Genomic DNA, 27,467 nt, shown 5'->3' with positions numbered 1-27,467 from the left:
AAAAAAGGCAACTTAAAAGTATGGAGAAGAATCAATCAAGAAGAGAACATTTAAAAAATTTTCAAGTGCTACTTTACAGTTACGCAAGATGAACGAGTCCTAGACATCCTCTGCATAGCGTGAGGCCTGTAGTCGACAATATTGTACTGTACATTTAAAAACCTATTAAGAGGGGAGATCTCATGTGATATGTTTTTACCACAAACAAACACAAACGGACACAAGGAAACTTTGGAAGGTGACGGATATGGGTATTACCTGGATTGTGGTGATGGTATCAGGGGTATGTCTCATGTATGCGAGTCCAGTATACAAACTGTGTGCGCTAAGGATGTGTGGTTTTTTTGTAAACCAATTACACCTCAATAAAGCTGTTTAAAAAAAAGCGCTACTAGCCCGAAGGCACCCTGAGTAGTTTCATAGGAAGGATATTTTGTACATTTAAGGAATGGATAATTCCTAGAGCACAGGACAGAGAAGATGTTGCAAATTGTATGACTGGGCACCACAGCCTACCAAAGAGAGCACGAAAAGGATGACTACAGGTCCAACTCACTTAGCACTGGATACACCAGAGTCCCAAGCAACATACTAGCAAATCAAAGCTAGCCTGGTATTAAAAGAACACACCAGGACCAAGTATAATATATTTCAATGGCTAACTACCAGGAAATCTGTAATTAATCACCTCCAAAATAAAAAGCAGTAAAAAAAGAAAAAAATCATTTGATTCTCTTGCAGACATTGAAAGGGCTTCTGAAAAAAATTCAAAATCAATTTCTTAGAGGAAAAAACCTCAATAAAATAGAAATGGAATGATATTTGTTTCCTACAATGAAGAATACCTCCATAAAAAGAAGAAATAGCACCGTTCTTTGCAGAATGGTGAAACATTAAGTCAGAAAAAAAAAAGTAAAAAGGAAAGAAGGCGGTATCAGACTCTCAGCACAATGCAGGGTGTGATTGTCAATTGAAGGCAAGAAATGAGAAGTATTAAAAGATGCAGAAAAATGATATTTTACCTGGATATGCTCCAGATAGTGAACCTCAGAGTAGGAAGGTTTAATGAGAGTGTGCAGAAAGGGGGCCAGAAACAAAACATACAAAACTAACAGCTTACTGACTTACTGGTAGTGATCAGACAGAAATCACTGTGGACCTAAATGGAAAACCTCTAAAACCTCACTGAAGACATAAAAAAGACTTGAATAATTGGAGAGATACATTCTGGGAGTGGAAGATTTACTGTGGTTAAGAAATGAGATACCCCAAGTTAAAGCACACATTTAATCTAATTGTAATTAAAATCAGTTGGTGGGGTCTTGACAAAACAATTCTGAAACTTACCCAGAAGAAAAAATGTGCCAGAACAGCTAAGGAAATTGTGAAAAGCAAGGGTGATGATGGGCACTTTTTCCTACCAGATATTACCAAGTAGGGCAGGAGCAAAGGCTGCAAAGCTGGGTGGGGGAGGGGAGGGCCAGGGGAGGGCTGACGGCATCCCCCCACTCCGAGTCAGGCACCACCCTAATAGTCTGGATTGGTTTTACAAAGCTCTGTCAATTCATTATGTGCAGCCAATAGTAAATACCCCCCGAGTGCCAGGCATTACGGACAGAGCAGGGAATACAAGCGGACCAGCCCTTATCCCCATGGAGCTTGCCGTCTGGGGGAAGCCGGTTCAACGATGAACTCCAAGTGTGATGACCAGAGGGGAGCTTTGGGTGCACGGGGACAGGGGTGCGGGAGGACTTGCCAGAACGGAGCAGGATCTGCTCTCCTCCTCACAAGAGAAATACTGAGCTACCTTACTTACAACCATGGTGCTTGTCCCTTTATTGACGGTAGCTTCGTCTGCTGGGCTGGGGAATCTCAACTGCTGGCTTCTGGACTGGCCTCTTCCGTGAGGACCCACGAGGTTTTCAAACTGAGGTGTGTATCTGCATCCTCCGGGGGCTTGTTAAAACAGCCCTGGTGCCCACCCCACAGCGTCTGATCCCGGAGGCCTGGGATGGGGCTGGAGGACCTGCTCCTGCCTGTCAGGTTCCGGGTGAGACCCGGAGTCAGTTGTGACTTGGAAGCTCTCGAAAACCAATTCAGGGCTAACTTTGACCTGAAATGCATGGCCCTATTCTAGAATGAAATGAAACTGGGCTGAAAGTCAAGGGTGTGGAATGAGTCCTTCACTTAAAAAATAGGACAGTCTACTGGGCAAAGACACCTCCCCTGGCAGGGGTGCTTACAATCAGAGGCACCCTCTGCTGGCCGTGAGGTCCCCATGAGCCACTGTCTCCCTGGGGGCTGAGACGGCTCCTCCTCTGACCTCCATCCACAGGACTACAGAGCGGGCCTCAGACCTCCGCGTGTTCTATCTGCCAAGGGCCCTCTTCCTGGTCTTGCCCTGACTCCACAAATGGGGAATGTCAGAACACTTTTCCTCGTGCCCTCGATTCAGGGTCACATCAGTCTTTGCAAGAAGCCTTTGCCTCTCAGGACATCCCTGATCTCCCAAACCTTCGGCTGTTATCTTCTGGAACTCATGTTCAGCCATGAGCAAAATGTCCTATATCCTCAAATTCTTCTATGAACATTCTTTCACCTTCTCGCTCAAATGGAAACCTGGGAACACTGCTTCTCCTGCAGCCTCTTAAGGGGGTGCGGCTCTCTCCCTCGCCTCCTCCTGAAGAGGGCTGGAAGGTGGGGCAGGTGTCCTCCTGGTTCTCCCCACCACTGCCAGACCCTTCTTCCCGCCTCTGGTTCTGAATCTTCTGCCACACCAGCCTCATTCCCAGATCCCACGCCCTCCCGCCTGCTCCAGGACATTCCCAGCACTTCCCTCCTACTCCGGTGTCCCTTTCCCCCTTCCCCCCTTCCTAATGAGCCTTCTCATCAGCCCATAGAAAGCTTTTAACTTCCATCTTGGAAAAATCCCCCAAACTTCTCTTTCCCCCCAATTCTGTCCCCAATGCTGCCCCCTTATTCTCCTTGGAAGTAGCTGAAGAGTTGCCCATATTTGGGGGCTCTAATTTCTCTTCCCGTTGCCTCCTGAGTCAGTTCCAGGCAGAGGTTTCCCCACCGCCCCATGGAAACCGCTCTTCTCCAGCAATCCCCCCCCATCAAACCCAACCCAAAGCCCGGTTTTCTGACCGCATCCTCCCCGAGCTGTTTGCAGCACTTGCACAGCCACCACGCCTCCTTGGCCCACCTGACCCTTCGGCTTCACGCTCGGAAGCCCAACTGGCTACACGACACCTGGCGTTTAGCATGTCCACACGAGCTGAGCTTTCTTCCTTGAACCTGCTCCTGACCCTCCTCGTGTCAGGAAATGCAGGTGCTCAGGCCAAGATCCCCCCGAAGCATTGGGGATCCCCCCACCAAGTTGAAAGACATGTCAGCGTTTCCCTAAGGCCTTCACTTGCCATCCCCTCTACCATTTCTACCTTTTATCTGACTTTCCTAGTCCCTTTGTCTTTTACTTTTCTCCTTAGTACTCATCACCCTTAGGCTTGCTTGTGTGGACGGAGGGTTTGGTCTGCTCACTGCTGTTTCCAGCGTGCGGCCTGGGAGTGGCCGACAGGAGTAGCTCAGTACCTGTCTGCTGAATGTGGATCACACGGACCCCCGACGGATGAGGTGGGCCGCAAAGCAGGGGAGAGAATTCTCAGCCGAGGGAACCATCAGGGCAAATCCATTGGCTGGAGTATTTGGGGATGGGTGGAGGCCAAGACACCAGGCTGGTGGGTGGCAGGACCCAGATCACAGTGATGAGCCTGCAGATGTGGGTCTGTGAACATGGACTGCGGGCTCAAGGGGCCAGGAAGTTGCCACCCAGTGGCTCAGGCCTCCCATCCTATCTGTCCTGAGAGACTGGCGTGGGGGAGACTACGGGGGCCCAGCCAGGCCAGCAGCAACCGAAGGGACCCTGCACCCAGTCCTAGACCCCCCTGGGTCTTCCTGGCTCCGTGCCCTGCACAAAGGGAGCCTGTGACATGGAAGGCAACTGCGGGGCCCCAAGGAGCTCCACCGAGCAGCCCATCGTGCCCTGACCACTTGCTAACCGGAAAACTGGCGCGAGGATGTTTCAAAAACAACACCAACCAATCAAAAGCATCATTCCATCAGCGGGGTGGGAGCTCACTTATCTGCCCTGAGAACCCAGCTGTCGTCCTCATGCGTGATGACACAGCTACCCGTCCTGCAGCGGGCGTGGAAGAGGCCCCAGGCTCTGAGGGAACAGCTGCTCACTTTGGGCAGACGCTGTGACCCCTACCAGAGCCAGAGCTCGGGATGGAGCCTCCTGCCGGGACAGGGAAGCCCGAGCAGAACGGGAGGCGTGGAGGTGTCAAAGAGCCCGGGAGCCCTGGGACGGGGCCCAGTCCGGAAAAGCCCCGGATTCTCAGAGACTGAGGGGGTGGGGTGGAGATAGAGCTCCCTGCTGCCAACAAAGACACACCTGTTTGCCTTTGGCCCGCATCGCCCCCTCTCCTTGTGTATTAATTCACGCACTAAAAATCATTTGAAATTAATATATTCTGGGTAAACATCCATTTTCTTTTAAATTTGCAAAACCCTCCAGTGAAAACATTTGAATATGTAACACAAAGGCCCATTTTCTTTGGGAAACATGGATCATTTCCAAGGTGAAAGGCAGCGTAAATATGTCCTAAGCAAGAGGCGCATTCACAAAAGGACCGAGCTGGAGTCATCAACGGATTTGGGAGATGATTATTGTGTTTCGGGGATGAATCGTTACTTGTCTGAACTGTGGGGAGTTCGAGGGTGTTTTTATTTTAACGGATTAATCATTTAGGTCTCAAGTTCTTGCGCTTTCCTAGGAGGGCAATGCGGGCGGTTTGCATGAAGTTATAAATCATGTCAGTGTTTGGGCCTCATCTCTGGGAGGCCTGGTCTGTGAGGAATTTATACTAATAATTTGAGCGAAGTAGTTGTCTGGAAGGGCTCCCTTTAGCTAACCGGGTTAAGGCAGAGCTGGGGATGGAGAAGCCCCAGATGATGATGGTCCGGCCTGTATATGGGGTCTGGCCCCCGCCACCGGGGAGTGAGGCGGCTCCAGGACGACCTCAGTATTTTATTCCTGGCCTGGCCAGTTTCTCTGGGTCTTGATTTCCCCATCTGTATAATGGGTTGTGTGCTCTGAGGGGCCACCTGCTCGGAGCATCGGTGTCCACCAACTACACCTACATGTGGCTTGAGACAACCGAAGCTCTCTCCCGTATCTTCCCAGCCTGGCCTGTGAACTCTAACTGCGTCAGGCATTCTCCAGGCATATCAGGTCTGAGCAGGCCTGTAAGGCCGGACGTACTACCGTTATTGCTGTTTTATAGGTGAGTTTATTTGCCTTCCTTGAGGTCACCCGGGTGTGCCTGGCTCAGAGTTCATGGCTTGACTCTGTGCTAGCTGGGGCCTGCACGGGGCCTAGGGTGGCGAAGTCCCACCCGGCTCCTGCTCCCTGGAGTGGGATCTCTGTCTCGGGTCCACCGGCCGCACGTCAGCTCCTCAGCACATCTGTCATTCGCTTGGAGCCTTCCAAGAAGCAGGCAACTGGGCAGGGCCCTCTTTCTGCCATTCCTCATCCCCCCACCCCTTCCCTCTAGTTGAGGAGAAGCTATGGGGAGGAAGAGACATGGAACATCGTTCCACGACCGGGCGCTCCAGGCACCACCTCAGCTCAGTAAGCCACAGGACATCTGCCAGGCCAAGTGGGGACCAAACCAGACCTCCCACAGCCATGCTGGGCCACCGCACCCGAGCCTACCCAGGCAGCTCAGGGCCATCTTTCATGGTTTTCAATTGTGCTTGGCACGAATGGCAAAAGGGAAAAATGCCCCAGATGAATTTGCTGCTGCTCTCTCCCCCCCTTCCTCAGGGCACTGCTCAGCTAGGCATCACTCCTTTTGTCCTAAGCACGAGCAGGGCCTTCTCAGCCTTTCCAGCGGCTCCGGCCGAAAGCCTCTGGCAACAAGCGGCAGCCTGCAAACTCCCCGCGCCTACCACCCCCATGAGCCTTCCACAGCACCCCTGCCCTCCTGGGACCTGAGGGGGCATCGGGAGTCTGCACCGTGATGGGCTGAGCCCCACTGGGGCTGACGACTGAGCCACGTGGTCTGCCAACCTCAGTCCTGCTGAGGCAGCACTGGCCCCACATTCACTGCTGCAGCCCCGTCCGCACGTGCTCATGATGCCAGCTGTTTCCGGCCAGGCCTGAGCTCTGCACTAGGGGCAGAGCGGAATGAGGCAGGGCACCTGTCCCCTGTCCTCTCTAGTGTGTAGCCCGCAGCAGCCCAACACAGCTGCTGACTGGCCACACCAGCACCCAACATCCAGCTTCTCCAACGGCAGGAACACAATGCCCTGGGAAGGACGGGTATGGCAGGGCAGGGCGGGTGTTAGGAGTCTGGGCTTTGGAGTCAAGATCTGGGTCCTGGGATCCTGAGACCCCTGGTGACCTCATCTGTCAAACAGGGACGGCACACAGTGCGTGTTCACTAGATGCTGTCATAATTGTCTCTTTCACATCATTCTAGTTTCAGCATCTTCCCACAGACAAGACACTTCCCCCCCTTCTGTCCAACACGGCAGCTTAACTCCTGCAATACTCGGAAAGCCTTGTGTCCTTGGGAGGCAACTCCGGACCTACGTTAGCCTGGTCCTCCCAGGAGGGAGCTGGTGAGCGGACCCACACGTCCCTGCCAAGTGCCTGGGACTCAGCCCAGCCCAGGAACCCCATGGGCTACTGGAGCCGGAGCCACCCAAGCGGCCTGGCCTGGCTGTCAAGGAAGCCAAGCACCAGGGTCCAATTTAATGACGCAGGAAACTGATCAGAAGTACAGAGGACCCAGCAGGCTTCCTCTGACTGCTGATAGTGCTTCTGCTGGAAGAGAGGCCTTAAACCTGTCAGCAGTTAGGAAATGGCTCTCAAGTGGCTCTTTTGGTTCTCAGCGGGAGGTTTTGCTGCGTGTAGACTCCCCTGGGCCAAAAGCAGCCTCTTCAGTGGAGACTACGTAATGGCAGGGCCCAGAGGTGGGAGGTGGCTGGGGAGGGTGCGAACAGGATTCTCCAATGCCAGCTGCCAGCCCACTTCCCACCTGGCAGGTGGGGCCTATTCTCTCCTTGCAGCCCAGCAACCCCTCGTGGTGCTCCTGGGTCTGGGCCTTGCTCTGGAATTCAGCTCCGGGAGTGACACACTGGTTCATCCCCATCATGACCTCAGTCTCAATTCTGGGGGATCACGGGGCAGAAAGGCACCCCTAGCACCATGAACTTGCCACTTAGCGTATGAAGGCATTTGAGACCCCAGAGTCTCTTCCAGAGGCCCGAGGCAAGTGCAGGCTCTCACCTGTGAGGGACTCAGCTTCCTCCCCAGGTGGCAACCTTGCCCTCCTCAGGAAGTTGTTCGGAGGAAATAAGGGGGACAAGACTCAAGCCGTCTCCCTGTGCCCTCCATTCTTGGGAAGTGGGGACAGGATGCAAAGGGCAGAAGGCAGAACCTGTGAATACGGGTTCATTTCCCTTCTCCAGGCGCTGAGGACATGAGGGCCCTGGGGCAAACCATGGGAGCTCTTTCCCCACCAAACAGTCACCAACATTATACCATGCTGAGCACCACTTGCCAGTTTTAGATGGAAAAACCCACTTCTGGCTACAGACCTCGTGCTCTGTCCCCAGAGCAGCCCCCGCTGAGGGGGAGCCCAGACACTGCCTGCTGGCTGCACTTAGGACTGACCTTGGAATCCGGTCTGGGTTAAGTCCTCCAGGGGCTGTTGTAAGTAGGAACCCCTGGGTTATTTCTGGAGAAATCCAATGACTTCACCATAGGCCTGGATTCAAGCCAGCAAGCACAGCTACAAAACCCCAAACGATTAAGTATGTCCCAGGTCAAGGGAAATACTACAATATCGGTGAGGCAGGTATGGCTGTAAAAAGCCCTCAAACATCCTGTAGGGTAAGTGTAGACGCCGGCCGAGTTCACCACCCAGTTGTCCTTAAACGGCTTGTTACCCTGGTTCCAGAGTGAAGTGAAACTGAGCCTCATTACGTAATCATTCCTAACACCTTGCTCACTTTACCTCAGAGCAGAAGCCCTGAGCACCAGCTGGCACACAAGATCCGGGCTGCCTAGAAGTTTCCACGCCGACATAGGAACACCCTGCTCAGTGTGAGGAGTGAAGCCCAGCTAGGTCTGGCTGGACGCATCTGACTTCTGTGGGGTGCTGATCGGCCACGGCACGGTGATGCCTTGTGTGTCCTCATGGCTGCGGTGGCCAGGCTGGGCCGGCCCACAGCGTGACACAGGTCGAAGCACAGTCCTGGGTGTGGGGAGACACCCCCCAGCGGTGTGACCTTATCTCGAGATTCATCCATAACGTGGGTGCAAATGTACCGAGCGGGAAAGTCTATGTGATGTGTTAGCACGGGGACTGGCCGGTGATTGGCCCGCTCTGTTTTCTGGCTATTCTCGTTGTTGGTGTTGCGCTCAGGAGGGGTTTACTGTTCCTGGTTTCTAGGAGTCCGGGCAACACGGCGGTTTGTGAGAAGCACTGAAACCCTCCTGAGCTCGCTCAGGTTCTGTGCTAGCTGGGCCTGAGCGGAGGCTTGGTGAGCCTCTGGGGAGGGGGATGGGGAGGGGGAGGGGGATGGGATGGGATGGTGATACGGGGGCACATCGCTGGAAGGCCAGTGGTGTGTTGTAGAGAGTGCCTGCCACTCCCTGGGCCCCAGAGCACCGCCGCCGCCGTCGCCATGGCGGGGCACGTTCTCCCGGGGTCTGCGGAACCTCAGCTGCCGAGCTGACTAGCCCGGGTGACTGGGACCCTGGCACCACCATTACTTCATCAGAGGAGGCTTCCGGTGAAGCCAGACAGACAAACTAGCGGGAAGACTTTGCCCTTTCTCCACTGCTCCCCTTCCCTTCCGAGAGAGATGGGCTAACTTGGGCTCAGACACAGCTTTAAGAGAAACTACAGGAGCAGGGAGGGTTGCCGGGAGCAGCATTTTGGGAGCGCTTCAAGGGGACGACATGCACGGAGCCATCTACTAACCATTCACCTGCAGGACGTGGGTCTGGAAGAGTTCCTCATGGCCGGAGGCGTGGCACGTGTAGTTGCCCATGTGGACGGTGGTCACTTTGGTGATGTAGAGGGAGTTGTCCTCTCCGAAGTCCTGCACAGGGTGAGGAAGACAGCGAGGTTGGCCTCTCTACTGAGTAGCTGGGAAGCAGAGCCCACTCTCCCGCTTTTCCAGGAAAACAGAAGCCCTGCGGCTGAGCCTCCTTGCTCGGCCAGAGTTGCCTGCAGGGCCAGGCCGGCCTGGGCAGCAGGAACTCCGTCTCTCTTCCGTGCTATTAGCCCGGACCTTGTAGACCCACTTAAGGCCTGCTCCGCCCTTCCTGTGAGGCGGGGCTGGAAGACCTTCCAGCTTCTTCCTCTCGCTTTCTAAGAACTGGGCTCACCTGCCCCTCCTACTAATCCTCAGGCTGGTTTCCTGGGGCTCTTGAACACCTGCCAGCAGCTCTGCAGGGTGGCCTTGCTTAGGGCTGGCAAGTTTTTCTTATAAAACCCAACACCCCAAAAACAAATAATCCAATTAAAAAGTGGGCAGAACACATGAACAGACATTTCTCCAAAGAAGATACACAGATGGCCCGCAGACACTGAAAAGTTGCTCATCAGCACCGATCAGGGCAATGCAAATCAAAGCCACAAGGAGCTATCACCTCACACCTGTCAGAATGGCTAACATCAACAACTCAAGAAACAACAGATGTTGGCGAGGATGTGCAGAAAGGGGACCCCTCGTGCACTGTTGGTGGGAACGCAAACTGGGGCGGCCTCTGTGCGAACAGTATGGAGGTTCCTTAAATTAAAGCTAGAGCTACCCTATGATCCAGCAATTGCACTACTAGGTTTTTACCCAAGTAATACAAAAATACTAATTGAAAGGGATACACGCACCCCTATGTTTATAAAAGCATTATCTATACTAGCCAAACTATGGAAACAGCCCAAGTGCCCATCGATAGATGAATGGAAAAAGAAGATGTGGTGTATATATACACAATGGTGTATTATTCAGTCATCAACAAGAATGAAATTTGCCATTTGCTTGCAACACTGTGGACAGAGCTAGAGAGTATAATGCTAAGTGAAATAAATTAGAGCAAGACCAATACCCTGTTTTTATCACTCATGTGTGGAATTTAAGAAACAAAACAATTTAGCAAAGGGGAAAAGAAGAGAGACAGGCAAACCTAGAAACAGCCTCTTAATTCTACCGAACAAACTGATGGTTGGCGGGGGAGTGAAACAGGTGAGGGAGACCCAGTAATCACGCTGCTGGGTATTTACCTGAAGAATACACCACCACTAATTCAAAGGGATACACACACCCCTGTTTATTGCAGCACTATTTACTGTAGCCAGGATACGGAAGCAGCCCAAGTGTCCATCGATAGTGGATAAAAATGTGATACATATACAAAGGAATCCCACTCAGCAGTAAAAAAAAAGAATGAAATCTTGCCATTTGCAACAACATGGATGGAGCTAGAGAGTAAATGCTAAGTGAAATAAGTCACAGGGAGAAAGACAAATACTATATGATTTCACTCATACGTGGAACTTAAGAAACAAAGCGAAAAAGCGAAGGAAAACAAATAAAAGCGAGGCAAAGAACTCACCTCTGCAGCACAAACTGATGGCTACCAGAGGGGAGGGTGGCGGGGCTGGGGGGGGGTGAAACGGGCCATGGGGATTAGAGTGCATTTGTTGTGCTGAGCACCAGGTGATGTGAGAAAGTGTGGCATCGCTATGTTGTACACCTGAAACTAATACAGCACTATGTTAACTAACTGGAATTAAAATAAAAACAAGAGAGTTTTTCTTAAAGGGACAGAGAGCAACTATTTTCGGCCTTGCGGGCCACAGGGGTTCTGTGAACTGTTGAACTCTGCCTTGTCGCACCAAGATAACCATAACGTTACATAAATTAATGAGCATCACTAAGTTCCAATGAAGTTTTTGTTTATTTTTAAGATTTATTAAAGAGAGCGAGCAACTGAGTGGGGTGGGGAGGAGGGCAGAGGGAGAGGGAGAGAGAAGCCCAGGTGGACCCTGTGCTGAGCACAAGAGTGGGAGGCGGGGCTCGATCTCAGGACTCTGAGATCACGACCTGAGCCAAAATCAAGAGGCAGAGGCTTAACTGACTGAGCCACGCAGGTGCCCCCAATGAAATTTTATTTAAAAAAAAAAAAGGTGGTGGGACAGGGTTGGCCTGCAGAGATAGATGGCCAACCACTGGTTCAGATCCACTTTGTCCCAAAATAATTCTAGGTGCCTTGCAGAGACCCGGATAACCCAAAAAGGAAACAGAACTCTGAGGAAAATGAGGGCAAACAAAAAGTAAGAGGAGGGACATAAAAGAGAGTTGGGAGGGGCAGATGCCGGGGGCTCTATAAGAAAAGGCTCTAAAACCTTGCCTCTATTATAATTGTTTATTATTTATTTTTAAAGATTTTGTTTGAGAGATAGCAGAGAGAGAGAGCAGAGAGAGCACAAGAGAGAGCATGCACAAGAGGGGTGGGGGGAGGGGCAGAGGGAGAGGGGAAGCAGGCTTCCCGCTGGGGGGGGAGGGGGGGGCTTGATTCCAGGATCCTGGGATCATGATCTGAGCTGAAGGCAGATGCTTAACCTGACTGAGCCCCCCCAGGTGCCCCACTTCTCTTGTTATTATTAACAGGACATGCAAAACTCCTCTTGACCTCCCTCTTGCCATACCCCGTGCCCTTTTCCACAGAAGCACTCTGGTGGCAGGAGGGAGGGAAGGCTACTGGTCACTGTGTCGTAAGAGCTGTCCAAGGGCAGCCACAGAGCAGCTCCCTGACCCTCTGCCTTGCTCCCACTCCAGAGGGCCTCACTGCCACCATCTTGAGTCTTTTAAGGATGTTTTTGGCTAATTAGCTTGGTGAGGGAGTGCGGGCCCAGAGAGAAGCTTGGGGGAGGGCCCAGGATGGGGAAGGTGGATCGTGGATGCATGCAGGCTGCTTTCATGATCAGGAAAAGAGACACACCAGCATTCCCAGTGGAATAAAATATTGCAGAGGGCAGCCAGAGCCCAGCGAGTTTTCTCTGAAGCATTGCTCTGCTTAAAAAAGCCCCATTCCTATCACTCTGTGGAAGCTTCAATAATAAAAATAAAACACCAGATAGCTGATTTGTCCTGTGTCATAGCAGAGTCATAAAGGGTCCATACCTGAGTTGCTTATGAAATGTTAATGGTTAGTCAATTCTGGGCTGACATATTTCTGGCCTAAGCCGTTTGTGTGTCAAAACCTAAGTCTGGAGGAAAATATATTTTGCTTGGAGGCTCCGTGGCGAGGTGGCAGCTTGAAAATAGGGCAGGAACCCCTCGATACCTCACCTGGTTGGTTCCAGGGCAGACTCCATCCCAAAGGGCAATCCAGAGCTGCTGGTGTGGTGGGATGTCTGCTGTGGAGGCCCCCTGGCACTTTCCCTCTTCTGCCTCCCTGAGCCTTCATGCCCACAGCCCATCCTCGATGGAGGCCCTGGAAGCCAGGCTCGGGTGCCGGCATCTCCTGCTGTTGCTGCCCCCTTGGTGATGTCCTGTGGTCACGGGGACCACACACCCCTGAGGCTGAGAAGGGCACCAAGGCCAGGGTTCCCATAGATGCACCACAGAGTGACAGCTGGGTCAGAACACCGGCTCACAGTCTTTGAGAGCTAGCTGTGTGCTGGGACGCTTCATGCATACTTGCCTTGTATAATTCTCGGAAAAAAACCCAAGCCAGAAAATCAAACGAAGCCCAGTCCTCATCGGGTGAGAAGCAGAGCTCTCCTTCACAATGTATTCAGAGTCTGACCTTCTCTCACCCCCTCCACTGTGACCAGTGGGCCAAGGCACCATCTTCTCATCTGGGGGGCAGTGGGGATCTCCACCTCGACTCCTCTGCCCTGTCCTCTACGCAGCAGCCAGACCCCACCCCCTCACCCCGAGTCACAGCCCTAGAGAGTCTGCAGGGATGACCTGCCATCCCCACCCCCGCCACTCTCCCCTGCTCATTTCATTCCAGTGCTGCGGCCCCTGGCTGTTGCCTACATGCCAGGCATCCTGCCCCCTCCTCCAGGCTGTCAGTCTGGCTTGCACCCCGTCTTTCAAGTCTGTTCAAATGTTACCTGCCCACCCTATCTGTAACCGCCACCCCCATCTGTCACTTCCCATTTTCTGGTACTTACTACCACTTAGCATACCACTTGTATCTGTCTCCCCTGACTAGGATGTGAGGGAGCTCATTGCTGCGTCCCCAGTGCCTGACACAGCGCCTAGCACCTAGTGGGCCCTCAGTTGATATGTAGTGAACGGATCGCACAAGATGCTGAGCTAGGACTTCTGCAGGGGCTGTGTTCTGGTTCTTTGGGTCTGACAACAGAGGCGCCCACCTCCTGCCTTCGCCTCCACCTGAATGTACCCAGGGATAGGGCGTCAAAACGAGGTGGCTGGCAGGAAGGCAGAGCGCTGATCGCAAGCATGGTGCCCCCGCTTCCCCACCCCACCTCCTTCTTCACCTGCGTTCCTCAGGCCAGGGCACGATGGCATTGGCCAAAGAGAAGGCTCCACGCAGAGCAGCCGGCAGAGACGGAAAAGCCCACGTGGGCCAGCGCAGACTCGGCCGATGACTTTTGGTGAGCCCCTAACAAAGTCATTTAGCCTCTCCGTCTGTTTCCTCATTGCTGCCGGCAGCAGAGGCACGACTCCTGGGTGATCAGTCAGGGGCTGAGGGGTGCGCGTCAGTTCTTCAAGGGTGCAAGGGGATGCTGGATACATTATGGTTCACCTTTGAGCACCTAACTCATTACCAGCCTGTGACCTGGGCCCTGGGGAGAAGCCGACTGTAGAATAAATAAAATAATGTCTCTGGGCTAAAACAATAGGCATCATATAATTATAGAACAAAGTGCATACTGTTTTCTGGAACATGAATACTGGCTACTGAAATCAAATTTCCCTCATTGGCTGTGAGGAAATTACTTTAAAAATTGATTTATAAGAAGCTACATAAAACTAAACCTGTAATCCTTCCTCTCCTGAATGTTCTTTGAGATGTGTCTGAATACTGCTATCAATGCTTGATTGCATCTCTGTAATTGTCTTTTTGTGGACGGCTTTTTTTTTTTGCTTTCTGATGTATAGAAATGTATTAGCAAAATCAAGGTTCTTTCCAGAAATAAACAGATGCCAGATTAGACCATTCTTTGTACTGATGCACATCTGTCTTTGGGAAAGAGACAATTTTACTAAAAGGCATAGTTTTTGTCTTTTAAGAAGCTATTTTGTAAGTATCTGCCCTTAATAAAGAAAGTAATTAAATGAGACTTAAGTATTAAACAATATTTAAGCAGAGGTGAGATGGGGCATGTTGTCATAGTGATACATGTGACTCGGGTCTAAGTCATTTGAAAATGAGCCATCAACGCGGACTATTTAGTGACTGAATGTTAAACACAAGGACTCCAGGGTGATTTCAGAGTTTAGGTTAATGATACTGTCAATGCTACAAGTTAGACCCAGTTTAGACACATTTATTCCCAGTTTTTCTGACTCTGCCCTTCTCAGAAGCCGTGTTCTCAGGAGCCCTCTGCCCTGGCTCTCTTTGGGAAGGACAGAGTCAAGGAGAGGGTCTTTTCCCCCTGCTGGTTTGAGGCTGGCCCCTAGAATTCACTATCCCCAGCACTGACTGCACAAACATTTTAACAGGATGGACCCAAACACTGACCCATAGGCAGCCACTCGGTGAGGGCTGGCCTCAGAGATGTCTGCACTCACGTGTCCGATATCCAGACCGAGCAAGGACCGGATGCACCCTGCGGGGCACGTGCAAATGTCAACGGGAAGACACACAGCACATATGAGCCTGCGTGTGCGCACCCTTGGCGCCCCGCCCCCCACCCCAAGGCTCTACGGCTGACCACCCTGACCCACACCGGGGTTCCTTCCAGACCCTTGCAGGACATACTTGCCACCCGGCATGTGCCTGCTCAGCGTTCTCCCGAGAAGTCCCTGCAGCATGAAGCAATCCCTACATAGCTGTGACCGTCTACGGTGGGGTGGGGCGGCTGCGGACGGTCATGTGCGTCGTGAGCTCCCCAAAGTCGGGCCGTTCTCTTGCTCGTTCCCAGGCCCCGGCCAGGGAGCCACGGATGTGAGGGAAGTCACTGTGGGGAGGGCTCCCGGCTTCCCCAGGACTGCAGGGACTATCACTGGCTGACTTGGGTTTATAGGATCAGTCTTCCCCATGATGGTGAGCACCAAAGAGGAGGCACCACATCCCTCTGCAGGCCACCATATTGTCCCCAACGCGTGGCTCAGCTGGCGTTTGCTGAACGAATGGAGGCGTGTTAGCTGAGTGTGCTGGCTCTCGGGGAGCCCTGAAGGGAAGGGTAGCGAAGAAGTAATGCTATCCAGAGAGAGGTCTGGCCTTTGTTTGCCTGGGGCTGTGGCCACCAGACTATCAGATATACCATTTATGATGGGCCTCTTCGCCATGCAATGCCATTTGTGTCTCCCCAGGGGCTGGGGGCTGGACGTCACCCCCGTGAGCAGGACACACTCAAGCTCTAGCAGCAGCTCTGTACACCAGGCTTGGGTGAGCTCGTCGGCCGGCAATATGTCGTGCCCATTCCTACACGTCAGTGCTGGGAGCGGGAGACGTGTGTGACTGCGCCAGGAGAGGACAACGGACGCTCTGCATTTGGAAACCCCTGGATTCTGTCCCTTGGGGTTCTTACCTTGGCTGATTTTTTTTTTCTTATAAACCACAGAAACTGATTTCTCATAGTTCTGGAGCCTACAAGTCCAAGACCGAGGTGTTGGCAGGTGTGGGGTTTGGTGAGAGCCCTCTTCCTGGTTCTTGGAAAGCTGTCTTTTTATTACAGCTGCACATGGCTGAAGAGGCCAGGACTCTCCCTTTTGATAAGGCACTAATCCCATTCAAGAGGGTTCTACCTCCATGACCTAATCACCTCCCCAAAGTCCCATGACCAGGTACCCTTCCAGTGGGGACTAGGTGTAAACATACGAATTTTGCTGGGAAACAAACATCCTATCTAAGATACAGACGGATGTTTCCACACGAGCAATAATGTACAGAGAATAAAGGAGTTCAAATTCAGGGTAAAACAGAGAAACACCTATCAGACTTACACCAGCCTAACTCTAAAAATAGATTAAATATGGGGTGCAATGTTTTTAGGCACAGTCTCTGATCTTTGAGAAAAGGAAGACATGAGACGAGGTCCACACTCACTCCAGCTCTCTGTTAGAGGGCATTTTCCAGACCACAGCATAGAAAACCAGCACCCAGAGAAGCATAGCAACGGAAAAAGAGGTCAGAATACAGGGCCCTTGAGGTGCCTGGAATTTGAAAGCTAGGGTAGCAGAGAGGACAGGGCTTTGAAGGCTTTGCAGAGCACCAGGAATTTCACAGAGACAGTCTCGAGTCACCGGCTGGACGCTAGCGTACAGATGCTCGGCGAGGTTCAAGGCCTCCCGGAGCACATACGCTGGAGTCTGCGAGCTGAGTGGAGGTTCCAGAGATTGCACGCTGTTGAGGGCTGTTGGGGTTCTGAATGTCCAGAATGGAGAGACCAAGGTATTCCCTTGGCTGATTTTAGTCTACACTTAGCCCCTGTAATAAACCATCAACGTGAGTCTAAGAGCTCTCCGCGAGTTGAGTCCTTCTGGCAAATTATTCAACCTGAAGGTACTTTTGTGTACTCCCCAAACTCGTGCTTGGTGCCAGGGTGAGGGAAGTCTCTAATGTTGTGGTTGGCTCCACAATTTAATCAGGGGGATTCTGAGCCAGCTGTGTGGACTTGAATGTCCAGGTGCCCACAGGTGGCTGGGCACTTGCACCAGAAAGCTCATGTCAGAGTCATGGCTCTGAGCCCTCAGCTCGTCCATCCTCGGAGGCCAGAGGACAGACACCTCTTGACTCCAGGACCCCAGGGTATCACGTGGCTGAGTGGCAGCTCATGGGCCCTCTGGTGAGCTCTAGGCCTTGGATCCTTAGCTGATCTGCCTGGCATGCCCCGCTGGGGCAGGGAGGGGCTCGGGTGACACAAGGCACTGCAGCGATCACCTGAAGTTCCAGACTGCCTCTAACCCGCCGCCTTCACCTGGGCAACCTGCAACCCTGCCGGGGGGATGCTCGATCATGAATCCCCAGTCTGAGAAGGCCTTATCAGCCCCTCTAACCTGAACCACACTCACAGCCCAGACAGCTGACTGGCATTCTTGCTGTCCTTGAAACATTCCAGGGACTACTTGATTAGGGACGCCTCGGTGGCTCAGTCGGTGAAGCGTCTGCCTTTGGTTCAGGTCACGATCCCAGGGTCCTGGGATCTAGTCCTGCATTGGGCTCCCTGCTCAGCGGGGACCCTGCTTCTCCCTCTCCCTCTGCCTGCCGCTCCCTCTGCTTGTGCTCTCTCTCTCTCAAATAAATAAATCTTAAAAAAAATTTCCTTGCATGGCTCATTTCAGGGACCAAGAAGGCCTGCAATCAGGAGTTTTCTTCTGATACAGTGTTTTAAATCCTTATAGAGGCATACCTCGTTTTATTGCCCTACACAGATTTTAGCTTTTTTTTTTTTTTTTTTTTTTTTACCCACTGAAGGTTTGTGGCAGCTCTGTGTTGAACAAGTCAGCTGGCACCACTGTCTCGACAGCATTTGCTCATTTCACGTCTCTGTGTCACATTTGGTAAGTCTTGCAATATTTCAAACTTTTTCATTATTATATTTGTCCTGGTGATCTGTGATCAGTGTCTGCCGCTCATCGAAAGCTCAGAGGATGGTTTGCATTTTTCGAGCAAGAAAGTATTTTTTAATCAAGTAGGTACTTTTTCTAGACCTATGTTAGTGCATACTCAAGAGACTCCAGGATAGCGTAAACATAGCTTTTATATGTACCGGAGACCACAAGCTTCATTTGCCTCCCTTGATTGCAATGTTTGTTTAATTGGATATTCATGTTATTGCAGAGGTTGGAAGCGAACCCACAGTATCTCCCAGGTGTGCCTGGACACTGTTGGATGGAATATAAACCCGTACAGCTTTTTTAGAGGGCGATTTGGTGATATCCATCAAACTGAAATCACGCTCACCCCCGGATGAAGTCATTCCACTTCTAAGAAGTCATCTTACAGACCTACTCACGCACGTGTGCAAAGAGGCGTGTATGAGGCTGCCTATTGCACTATTGCCTGCAGTGAATAAAACCTGCCAACAGGCTGAATGTGAGCTCCCTTGAGTGGGGCTGGGGTGGGGAGAGCCGAGACAGGGCAGGTGCTGGGGCTCTGCACCCACGGTCTAGAAGCTAGATCAGAACCTCCCTGAGGGACCCTGTACCTTTGACATGGGGCCGGAAGCGGTCACTGAGCGCAAGTGAAGCTTTGAAGTCAGTACTACAAAGGAAGAGTGGTGACCCCAAGAGACCACTGAGAGAGCAAAGGCCCAGTAGAGGCACCCGGCAGGGCAGAGCCCTCAGCAAGTTCTGCAGGCTGCTGGATCCTGGGTCCGGCCGTCTCTGGCCAATCCTCCTAGTGGCTTGAGCTCACCCAATGCTCAAAAGAGCCGGACGTTCCTCGGCAACCAGGGTTTCTGACACAAGCCGGAAAGAATTGGCCAAAGTCTTTGAGTGCTTCAAGTACAGTGTTTTCCAAGATTTTAAAACAAAATGTACCCAAGCATTTAATGAGATTACTTTAATGCAGAACGTACAAGCACTGTCTATCATGTCGCAAACAGCGCTCCACGCTAATCAAACGCCTCTCATCTTTCTACAGTGGATTCATGACTGGTTCGGAGAAGACAATAAAAATTAAATGAGTCATGAGCTCCTAAATCATTCTCTTCTGGTCTTTTTAATAACTCACTTCCAAAGCAGAGCTGGCTGACAGCGTATGCTTCATTAGAGTTATTTGTTCCTGGTTTTACACCGTTTAGGCACGGGAAAAAAGTGAACCTTTTAACACATCCTTCAAACACTGCCACCAATACTTTCTTCTAATGGGTTTTGTTTTTCTGCTTTTATCACCGTACTCTGCCTACCGACGTCTGAAAGCCCCGAAGAGGAGATTTGGCGAAGGAAGAAACCCAACAGAAAAGAGTGGCTCTTTCAAGTCATTTGAGAGATACTGGGTTTGTTACAGGCACCTCCCCCCCGCCGCGACCACCTTTTGAAAACAATGAATACAAGAGAAAAACGTTTCCTTTGCCTGAGACTCTCCTGGCCGAGCAGCTCCATGTGCCATGCTCAGAGCCTTCCGCCCCCTGCTCTGGCTGGGGCAGAGGCCAGCAGGGTCACGAAACCCTGCAACCCCGTCCCCATGGGGCCACATCCAGCCTGGGCACGTCCCGCGGGGGCCTGGGCATCACAGCAGGGAGGCAGGGCCAGCCGGCCCTGTGGCGAAGCCTTGGCAAGGCTGGGTGCTGGGTGTTGCGGCCCCAGAGCAAGGCCGACTGCAGCACTGGCAAGTTCTGAGGCCCTCTGAATTACTCTACCCCATTTGCTTCATGGAGTTGTGACGAGAGGTAGATGGCATGCTGCCTGGGAAGGGACTGCCATGACACCTGGCCCCAGACACGGGTTAGACCTCCCGCGTCGACCCTAGCAAGGATTCAGCAGCTCAGCTCTGTTCTGTGACTCTGGGGATGTCCTCTCCCTGCTTCTGCTCCCCTCATGGGCAGGCCCCTATTACCCTGAGGGTAATAGGGACAGGGAGGCAGACAGTTTTGAGGGGAGGGCAGGTGATACTGTTGAGGAAGGATGCTCGGACTAGCTTTGGGGACGTCACTTTACTCCACCCGGGGTGGTTGCTGCATGGTCTGGGCCGAAGGCTGACGCCTGGAATGCGTTTGCACATTCTGTTTCTGCAGAAAGTGAGTCAGCCTTCCCTCTCGAACCCCAGAATACTTAGTATGGAGGGCAGGGTACGGGGAGGGTGTGTGGATCTGCCTCTGAGATGGGCCCCCAAAGCCTGGCTTTGAGCCTTCAGGAGACAGGGCCTGCAGGGGCGGCTCGCTGGGGAAGGCTGAGGCTCTGTGGCCCAGGTGAAAATGCCAGGGGCCCTGTGGGGTCAGGGGTGTTCCTCCCTTCTCTGTGGGAGTCGCGTGTCCCAGAGGTCCCTGTCCTATCACAGGAATGTATGACCTCATGGCCTGAAGAGTCCTTGAAGGTCAACCTCGGTGGTCCCGTCTGCTTTGGGTACCTGCAGTGGCAAGCATCTTACTGCCTCCGGAGGCACAGTTCTTCCTGACGACAAGCAGCCCTGACAGGCTCTGGGTGTGGCCTCTGGCAGTGACGGGGTGCCCTTCCCCTGTTTGACCATGAGTTGTCCGAGGGAGTGGACCAGAGGCTCACACTGGGAGGGCCTGGGGGCGAGGGCTGGCCCCTGGTCACACCAGCACGGGCACGCCCCTGGCCAGCAGCTTGGAGCTGAAGCTCTGGCCCGAGGCCAGGGCAGGGGGATCTCCTAGGCCTGAGCCCACCCCCACGTCTCCTTCGCTGTCCACACACCCTGGGCAGTGGGCCGTGGGTCCTTGAGGGTGAGGTGGGAGGCCGTGGAGCCACGTCTCAAGGCACTAGGACCCACCACGGCTCTAGCAAAGACACCAGCGGTTGGCCAGGAAGGACATTACAGGTCTTTTCTCGATAGTTCTGGGGAACGTGCGCTTGGATGGAAACTAGTGATTGCTCATCAAACAAACAGGAGGAGGAGGCCCAATCCAGGGCCCCCCTGCCTAGCGGTGCGGCACCGCCCATCTCTGGGGGCTCTGTGCTCGTGCTCCCAGAGATGTCCTCTCCTCAGAGTGGGGGGTTGTTTCCCAGCAACAGCTGAGGCCCCGTCCCCCAGGCCCTGGGCTGCAGTGAGGCTCGGGCCTCCTGCAAAGGGGTGGCTCAGGCACCCTCCGGGGGCACACCACGTCCACGCTAAACCTCCTGGCAGCCTTAAGGAGCTGAGGGAACCGCGCTTAGCCGGGCACAGCCTGGGTGCTGCTCCCGTTTGAACGAGGAGGAAGACCCCCCACCCTACCTCAGCAGGTTTCTGGGTCTGATGTATTTGGGGTTCTCCTTGGTTGCAGATGTAGCCTTAGGCTAGAAGGGGCTCCGGACTCTTGCAGGACAAACTTCTGACCATGTCACTCCCCAGTTAAAAATCTATGGTTCCCACTGCCCACGGGGAGTGGCCAAGATCCTTTAGGTTAATGTTCAAAAACCTGTCAGGTTCTGGCCCCACCCTGCCACTCTAGACCTCTCTCTAGCTTATCCCTGTCCCCTGAAGCCAGAACTTCTTCTTCCTCTGGCCCCGAGAACTGGCTCCCTCCTCTAAGAGAGAACGTGCCCTGCCGTACTGTGTTGTAATTCTGTGCTTGTGGACACGTGGTGCCCCTCGGGGCTAGGGAGCGTGTCTTTGCTCTACGCTCCGGTTCAGGGCCTGCGAGTCCCTGGCACTTAGTGAATCCAGAGGACGATTCCCCGTGTACGCCATCTGGACAGCCACACGCACATCGGGTGACTCAGCGCTCCTGACAGCCACACCGCTCAGTGGGGGAATCCGCGAGGCTCCTTCTCACTTGGCTCCGGGCTAGAGGGGTACATTTACTTTCTGATCAAATATTATTCTGATGCTTGAGGCATCCTTGATGTTTGCAAGTCAGAAAAGTTTAATTACATGTGTCATTAGGATGGCATTCTGTAATAGCTCTGTGACTGAATTCATTAACAGAATTCTTAACAGATAAGACAAGACAAATTAATATTTTGTTGCCCATGAAAGCTTCTCATTAAGAGAGTAGTGAAAAAGTGATTAATATTTTGTTGCCAATCAAGATGTCTCGTACAAATGACAAAGAAAGGAGGCCCACACCTCTTGGTGCTCTCTCATCTGCCTGCCTTGGGGTTTTGTAGGCGCGGTGTTCCGTGCCCGGCGCTAATGACGGCGCGCAATGGCGTTCCGTCTGGGGCTGCGGTGGGGGTGGGGTGGGGGTGGGCATGCTGCATGCTGAGGGGCTCTAGAACTCATCAATCCCTCATCTTCACTCCATCAGGGCCACCCCCCAACTCCCCACCATGCCCTCCTCGTCTCTTGCCTGATTTCCTCCTAGGGCTGCTGTGGTCACTGTCCCCAGAGTGGGGCTGCCACTCGCGAACACCTGCTGTGTCCCGGGCACGGGACTGGGCGCTTTACACGTCCAGTCTGAAAATGCCCACGTAAGGAGGATATTAGCATCCCCATTCTCCCATAGGCTCACAGAAGTTCATTAGCTTCCCCAGGGCTGCTCCACATTTGCTGGAGGCAGCTGGTCAGTGTGTCCCAGGATGACGTGGACACCCTAGGGTTGTAGCTCCCTGCCTGGGGAGCCTCTTGGGGCTGCGGCTGGCTGCTTGTGGGGGACTCGGGCTGCAAGGTGCCCAGAATGCTGTTTGGCGGCAGCAGCAGTAATAATAATGGTGATAGTCATATGAGTAATAGTAGTAATGGTAAGGAGAGCGTTACTAGTTAGGCTGGGACACTGTATGCTTAGACTGTCCCGTGTGTCTTCTCGTTCAATCCTCACTGAATGAGGCAGGAGCTATTATTTATCCCTATGTCACAGAGGAGGATCCTGAGGCTTCGAGAAGTCACGTGCCCATGTGTGTGTGTGTGTGTGTGTGTGTGTGTGTGTGTGGCGGGTACCTGCGTGTATCAGGTTAGCATCCCTGGGGGTTGGTGTTGCCCTGCGCCCTCACGTGGGGGTTTCTGGGCAGCACAGGGCCCTGCTTGTTTGCAGGCTGCTGACTTGACCACGAGCAGCAAGTGTTTCCAGGGAGGTAATAAGAGGCCATTAATCTCCAGTTGCACCCACAATTAACCCAAATTGCTAACCTCACTGTGAAAAGTAGAAATGCAATTGAGTTGATGCTGGAGGCATGTTCGAGGGAGGGGAAAAACACTCAAAGTAATTTAATTAACCGATGGCAAGTGCATTAAGAGGAGTTCTGCCTCCGCCTTCATTGCTGGTGTCTTTAAATAGGGCATCAAGTAATGCACGCGGATGTTCAGACAGACACGGGCGGACCTGTCCTAGCTTTGAATGAATCACCACCGGTCAAACACAGTTTAAAGCCGATGCCCCACCCCAGGAGCTTTTGCACACACAAATCTGTGCGTCCCAACAACCACCCCCCCAATCTTTGCAAACAGGACACTACCTCTCCTTGCTAAGATGCCAGACAAGCGCTGGGCATCTCAGGCCCAGAAGACAAAGGACTCTGCCCATTTAGCATCTGTCCATCAAGCACCCACCAGGGTTGTGCTGGCACTGACATTCGGAGACGGGTAGAATTCAGGCTACCGTGGGGAAACCACAAAGAAATAATCCTGTCCCACGTGACAGGGGTGGGAGAAGGGGACTCCTTGCCTGGGTGTGGCCAAGATAGCACCCCCACATTGGCCCGCCTCTTCCCATCTGCTTCCCCCATGATCTCCAGGGTGCTGCAAAGGGCCTCGTGAGTAGCAGAGTCCCGACTTGATGGTTTCTACAGAATTTTATGCGGGGCTCTCTCCCCACAAAGCAGTCTCGCAGTTGGAAGGAATCTTCAAGGTCATGGACTTTAGCTGCCCTCGTGTGGCTAGTAGCATTGCTGACCATGGTCCTGCCTGAGCTTGCATGACTCTAGGAATGGGGAGCTCACTGCTTCCTGTGATGGCTCACTCCATTTCGGGTCTGCTGTGATGGCTGTCATGGTGCTCCATCTCAGCAGTCTGAACTGGTTTCTTTCGGGGGAGCACCCTGGCCCTGTGTGTTTGTTGAACTCATGGGGTCACACAGCCCAGACTGGCTCCTGCTGCCCTCGTCCCTCCCTCACCACCCTACAGATGTTCGTGGGAACCGACCACACACCCCACAGGTCTTTCTTCTCAGGGCCAAGCAGCCCATTCAGGGCCAGCTTGCCAGTCCTAAGCCAAGGACACCAGGACTGCCCCCTCTTCTGCCTGAAACTGAGATGCCCGTCACTGTGGCTATGACCTGTCCGCTGTCCTGGCAGTGCCCTGCATCAGGGATGCCACTCTGTCTTCTCAGTGAACTGGGAGGCCACCTCACTCCTTGGGCCAAACCTGGGCCAATACCTATACTTGAATGATTCCCTTTATTCTTCAAGCCCAATGGAAGGGAGGGACTGCTAATATTCCCTATCTGATAGCTAGCATTGGTGGCTTAAGCTGTTGCTCAAAGTCTTGAGGCTGGTTTGGGGTGACCCTGGGAGCCCAGCCCAGGCTGCACGGGCCCTCCCACTACAGAAGTAGCTCTGCTGGTCACGTTAGGCTGCATGTGCTCAGCTGCTCTCTCTTCCACTCACCTCATCGAATCCACGTTCCCACGTCCAGCCAACAAGGTCCCCAGGGAAGGCCACCCTGGCCTGATCCCTTTCCCTTCTCACCTGGTGGCTGGCCTCCCACCAACCCAGCCTGGAGGTTCACCTCTGCCCTCCACACGGAACCCCTGTTCCCTCTCGCCCCTCTGTCTGCATCCTCCCCAGCTGTGGGATCCGCAGTCTCCCCCGGCTCTTCTAGCCAGACGCCCTCCCTGCTCCACTGCCCCTGTCTAGCCAGTTTGCTCTGGGCTTGTGGTCCTCCTTCATGCTGGGCTCCATCAAGCAGTCTGAGCCCCTGACCTCCCATTCCCATGCCCGCTATTCGGCCTTTGCTGCCGCAGCCTGCACGGAGGCCTCCCGCCCTGCCTGCCCTGCCTGCCTGGTCAGCGCGCCCTTTCCCTATTGTGGGTCTGGCTGGCAGACTTGCAGCTGACATCCAGTCTATTCTCTGCACATGGTGGGACTTGGGTTTTCTGGTACTTCCAGATCTCAGACAACAGCCTTGAAAGGCATCAAACGTGGGATGTTAAAATGAAACCCCCTTGCCCTGCCACTGCCATGGGCGATTTGCTGGTGACTTCCCTGGGGCAGGTCTGCGTTCAGGGTCAGAGCCGAGCCACTTACATTGATGTCGTCCAAGGCCATGAAGTTGAGGGCAAGCCCATTGCGCTTCCAGACGATGGGTGGCCGCAGCTCTCCACGGATAGCACAGGTCAGCACGGTGCTCAGCCCCACGGTCACCGTGGCCACACTGACCCTCTCCTCAGGGGCGAGGCTGAGCTGAACCACCTCTGCAGGGGAAAAGGAGAAAGTCATCAGGTGCACAGCATGGGGAGTACCCACTCACAGGTAAATGGCCGCAGCGGTTTCCTGCAGGGCAGGGGCCCGGAGGCTTGCAGGCTCCCTGGAAACCGCTACGGCGTGCTGTCTAAACGTACGATGGACGTCCTTCCTGGGGGACGGGCCATGACTTACTGGAAGTGTTCAAAGGGCTCTGTGAGTCAGAGAAGTTAGGAGCCATAGCAAGTGTAGGGAAACCATCTGGGCTATGGATTTATGAGTTGAGCCAAGACTGTGGGCTGTCACACAGGGACTGGGTCCAGATGTGTGGTGGACGCCCTGCTCTGTGCTCCTGGGCCTCATGAAGTCTGGGCCTTGCTTAGTGCAGTCAAGGTCTGCTGGCTGAGCTGACAGGTTTCTCATCCATCTGGGGGCAATTTAAAGGTTGCACTGTCTGAAGTCTGGGGAATGAACTGGCTGACCTTTGAAGGTTTGTTTCTGTCTGAGGATTCTTTGAACTTGGATTTGGATTTCTGTTCAGCAACCATGCACAGTAGCCTTTCATTTTTTGAAGTGTGCTTCAGGCTGTACAAATTATTAATCCTTGCCATTTTATACTTGCTAACAGGCATTAAGACTGATCATTCTTTAGGCAAATGGGAAGGGTCTAAAATATTTGCTTGCAATCACAGGCTTTCAGAAATTCTCAGGATTTATGAGAAAATTAATTGGACTCAGGCTGTTCCTATACCGACATGGGATCAGGCTCAGAGGGAGAGTCACCAGCCCACTGACAGGACTGCCTCCTCCCTACTCCTCCCCCAGATCTACAACTCAGAGCCCTTGGGGCAGCGGCAGGAGGTGGCAGGTGGCAGGAGCTGAGGGAGGCAGGCTGGCTGGCTCTGAGGGTCTGTGCTTATCTGGGAGGCCAGCAAAAATGCCGGGAGCCCTCCTCATTCTTACTACTCTTTTGGGACTTTGGGGGCCCAGCCAGGGGTGCAGCAAGGCACAGAGTTGGGAACTGACCTCTGTGACTCATGGGACCCGTTGAAGATGTGACCAGGCGGCATGCCTGTGCTCACACCCTCTTGCCAGCGTGCATGGGGAGGAGAAGGCAGTGGGTGGGGGAGGGGCGGGAATGCAAACCCCGGTGGGTGTGGTGCGCTGCAAAGTAGGGGAAGTGACAGCAAATGCAGGCGGGTCAGACCCCGAGCGCAAAGCCCTTTCCCTGCCACAGTCAGCGGCCCGGCCCTGGGCTCACAAAGATGAGCAAGATATACACGAGGTGCTTAGTCAGAGCTCGTTGGATGGATGGATGAAAAATGGAGAAAATGGAAATCAGGAAGGAAAGGAGCCAACAGGCCGGTGGAGAGGGGACACTCATGCAGAGGAAAAATGTGACTCCTCGTGAAGGAGCCGCAGGGTTAAAGATAAGCACCAAGTGATTGATGCAGACGCACCTGGCGTAATATTTTATAAACATTAAAGTGATGCATTTCAGGTTCCCTCTTAAATCACGTCCTGCTTGCTGCCCTCCCACCTCTGAGTCATGAGGCTTATTGGTCAGGGCAGGAGAGAGCAGGCACCCATCCTCCATAGCGAGCCCCAGGCTTTGGAGATCAGAGGGGACAGAGAGAGTGAGGAAGAAGGATGTGCTACACGGGTCTGGCTCCTTCTGTGCTCTGCTGGCCCTGGGGACTCAGAGCCCAGAGTTGTCCTTGAGTGTAGAGGGGGTACCCCTTCCTCATCGGACCAGCCACGAGGCTCTGTGGAAATAGGACGCAGACCCCCTCCTCTTCCCAGGGCGTTGTGGGACTGAGGGAACCGGTGAGAAGGGTGTGCTTGTTGGCATGTAGGTGAGGGGAACCAAGGGAGGCTCTAGAAGGGGGCTAAGCCCTCCCCTACCCTCCTGCCTGGGGGGAGCCCATGAGGCATGGCGCAGAGCCAGAGGCCCCTGGGTTCCCGAGTGGCATGGAGAGGTCCGGAGGTTCCTGGCCACACACTGGCAGGGCCGGGAGGTGCTGTGTACCTCTGGGCCTGAGGACTGCAGTGGACGGCCACACTGAGGCCCCAAGGGAATGCCCCGCGGTGAGTAGTGTCAGTGGGCGCTGCTGGAGGCCAAGCTGTGGGGGGACATCAGTTATTGAGACAGCCCAGACCAAGAGCAGAGCCTGAGACAGGGCAACAGGCATTCTGCAGGGGGCCCGAAGGTGGCAGAAGGCGGCTGTGTGCTTCCGTTC

At 53.4% G+C, this 27,467-nt stretch overlaps 1 protein-coding gene across 3 annotated transcripts in view; it reads right to left on the bottom strand.

The window, feature by feature from the left end:
- FSTL4 (follistatin like 4) overlaps positions 1 to 27,467 on the bottom strand; it is a 617,506-nt gene that overhangs the window by 29,286 nt on the left and 560,753 nt on the right. For all 3 annotated transcript variants that reach the window (XM_040622453.1, XM_040622455.1, XM_040622454.1), the window contains 2 exons: positions 25,072 to 25,238; positions 9,060 to 9,180 (listed from right to left, as the gene is read on the bottom strand). In XM_040622453.1, the coding sequence (XP_040478387.1) occupies positions 9,060 to 9,180; positions 25,072 to 25,238 (288 nt within the window). The remainder of the gene's footprint in view (positions 1 to 9,059; positions 9,181 to 25,071; positions 25,239 to 27,467) is intronic.

The sequence above is a fragment of the Ursus maritimus genome, unplaced genomic scaffold, assembly GCF_017311325.1.
Source record: "Ursus maritimus isolate PB19 unplaced genomic scaffold, ASM1731132v1 scaffold_5, whole genome shotgun sequence".
Classification (NCBI taxonomy): domain Eukaryota; kingdom Metazoa; phylum Chordata; class Mammalia; order Carnivora; family Ursidae; genus Ursus; species Ursus maritimus.
Note: the sequence above shows the minus strand (reverse complement) of the source record. Positions and strands in the feature narration are given on the sequence as shown.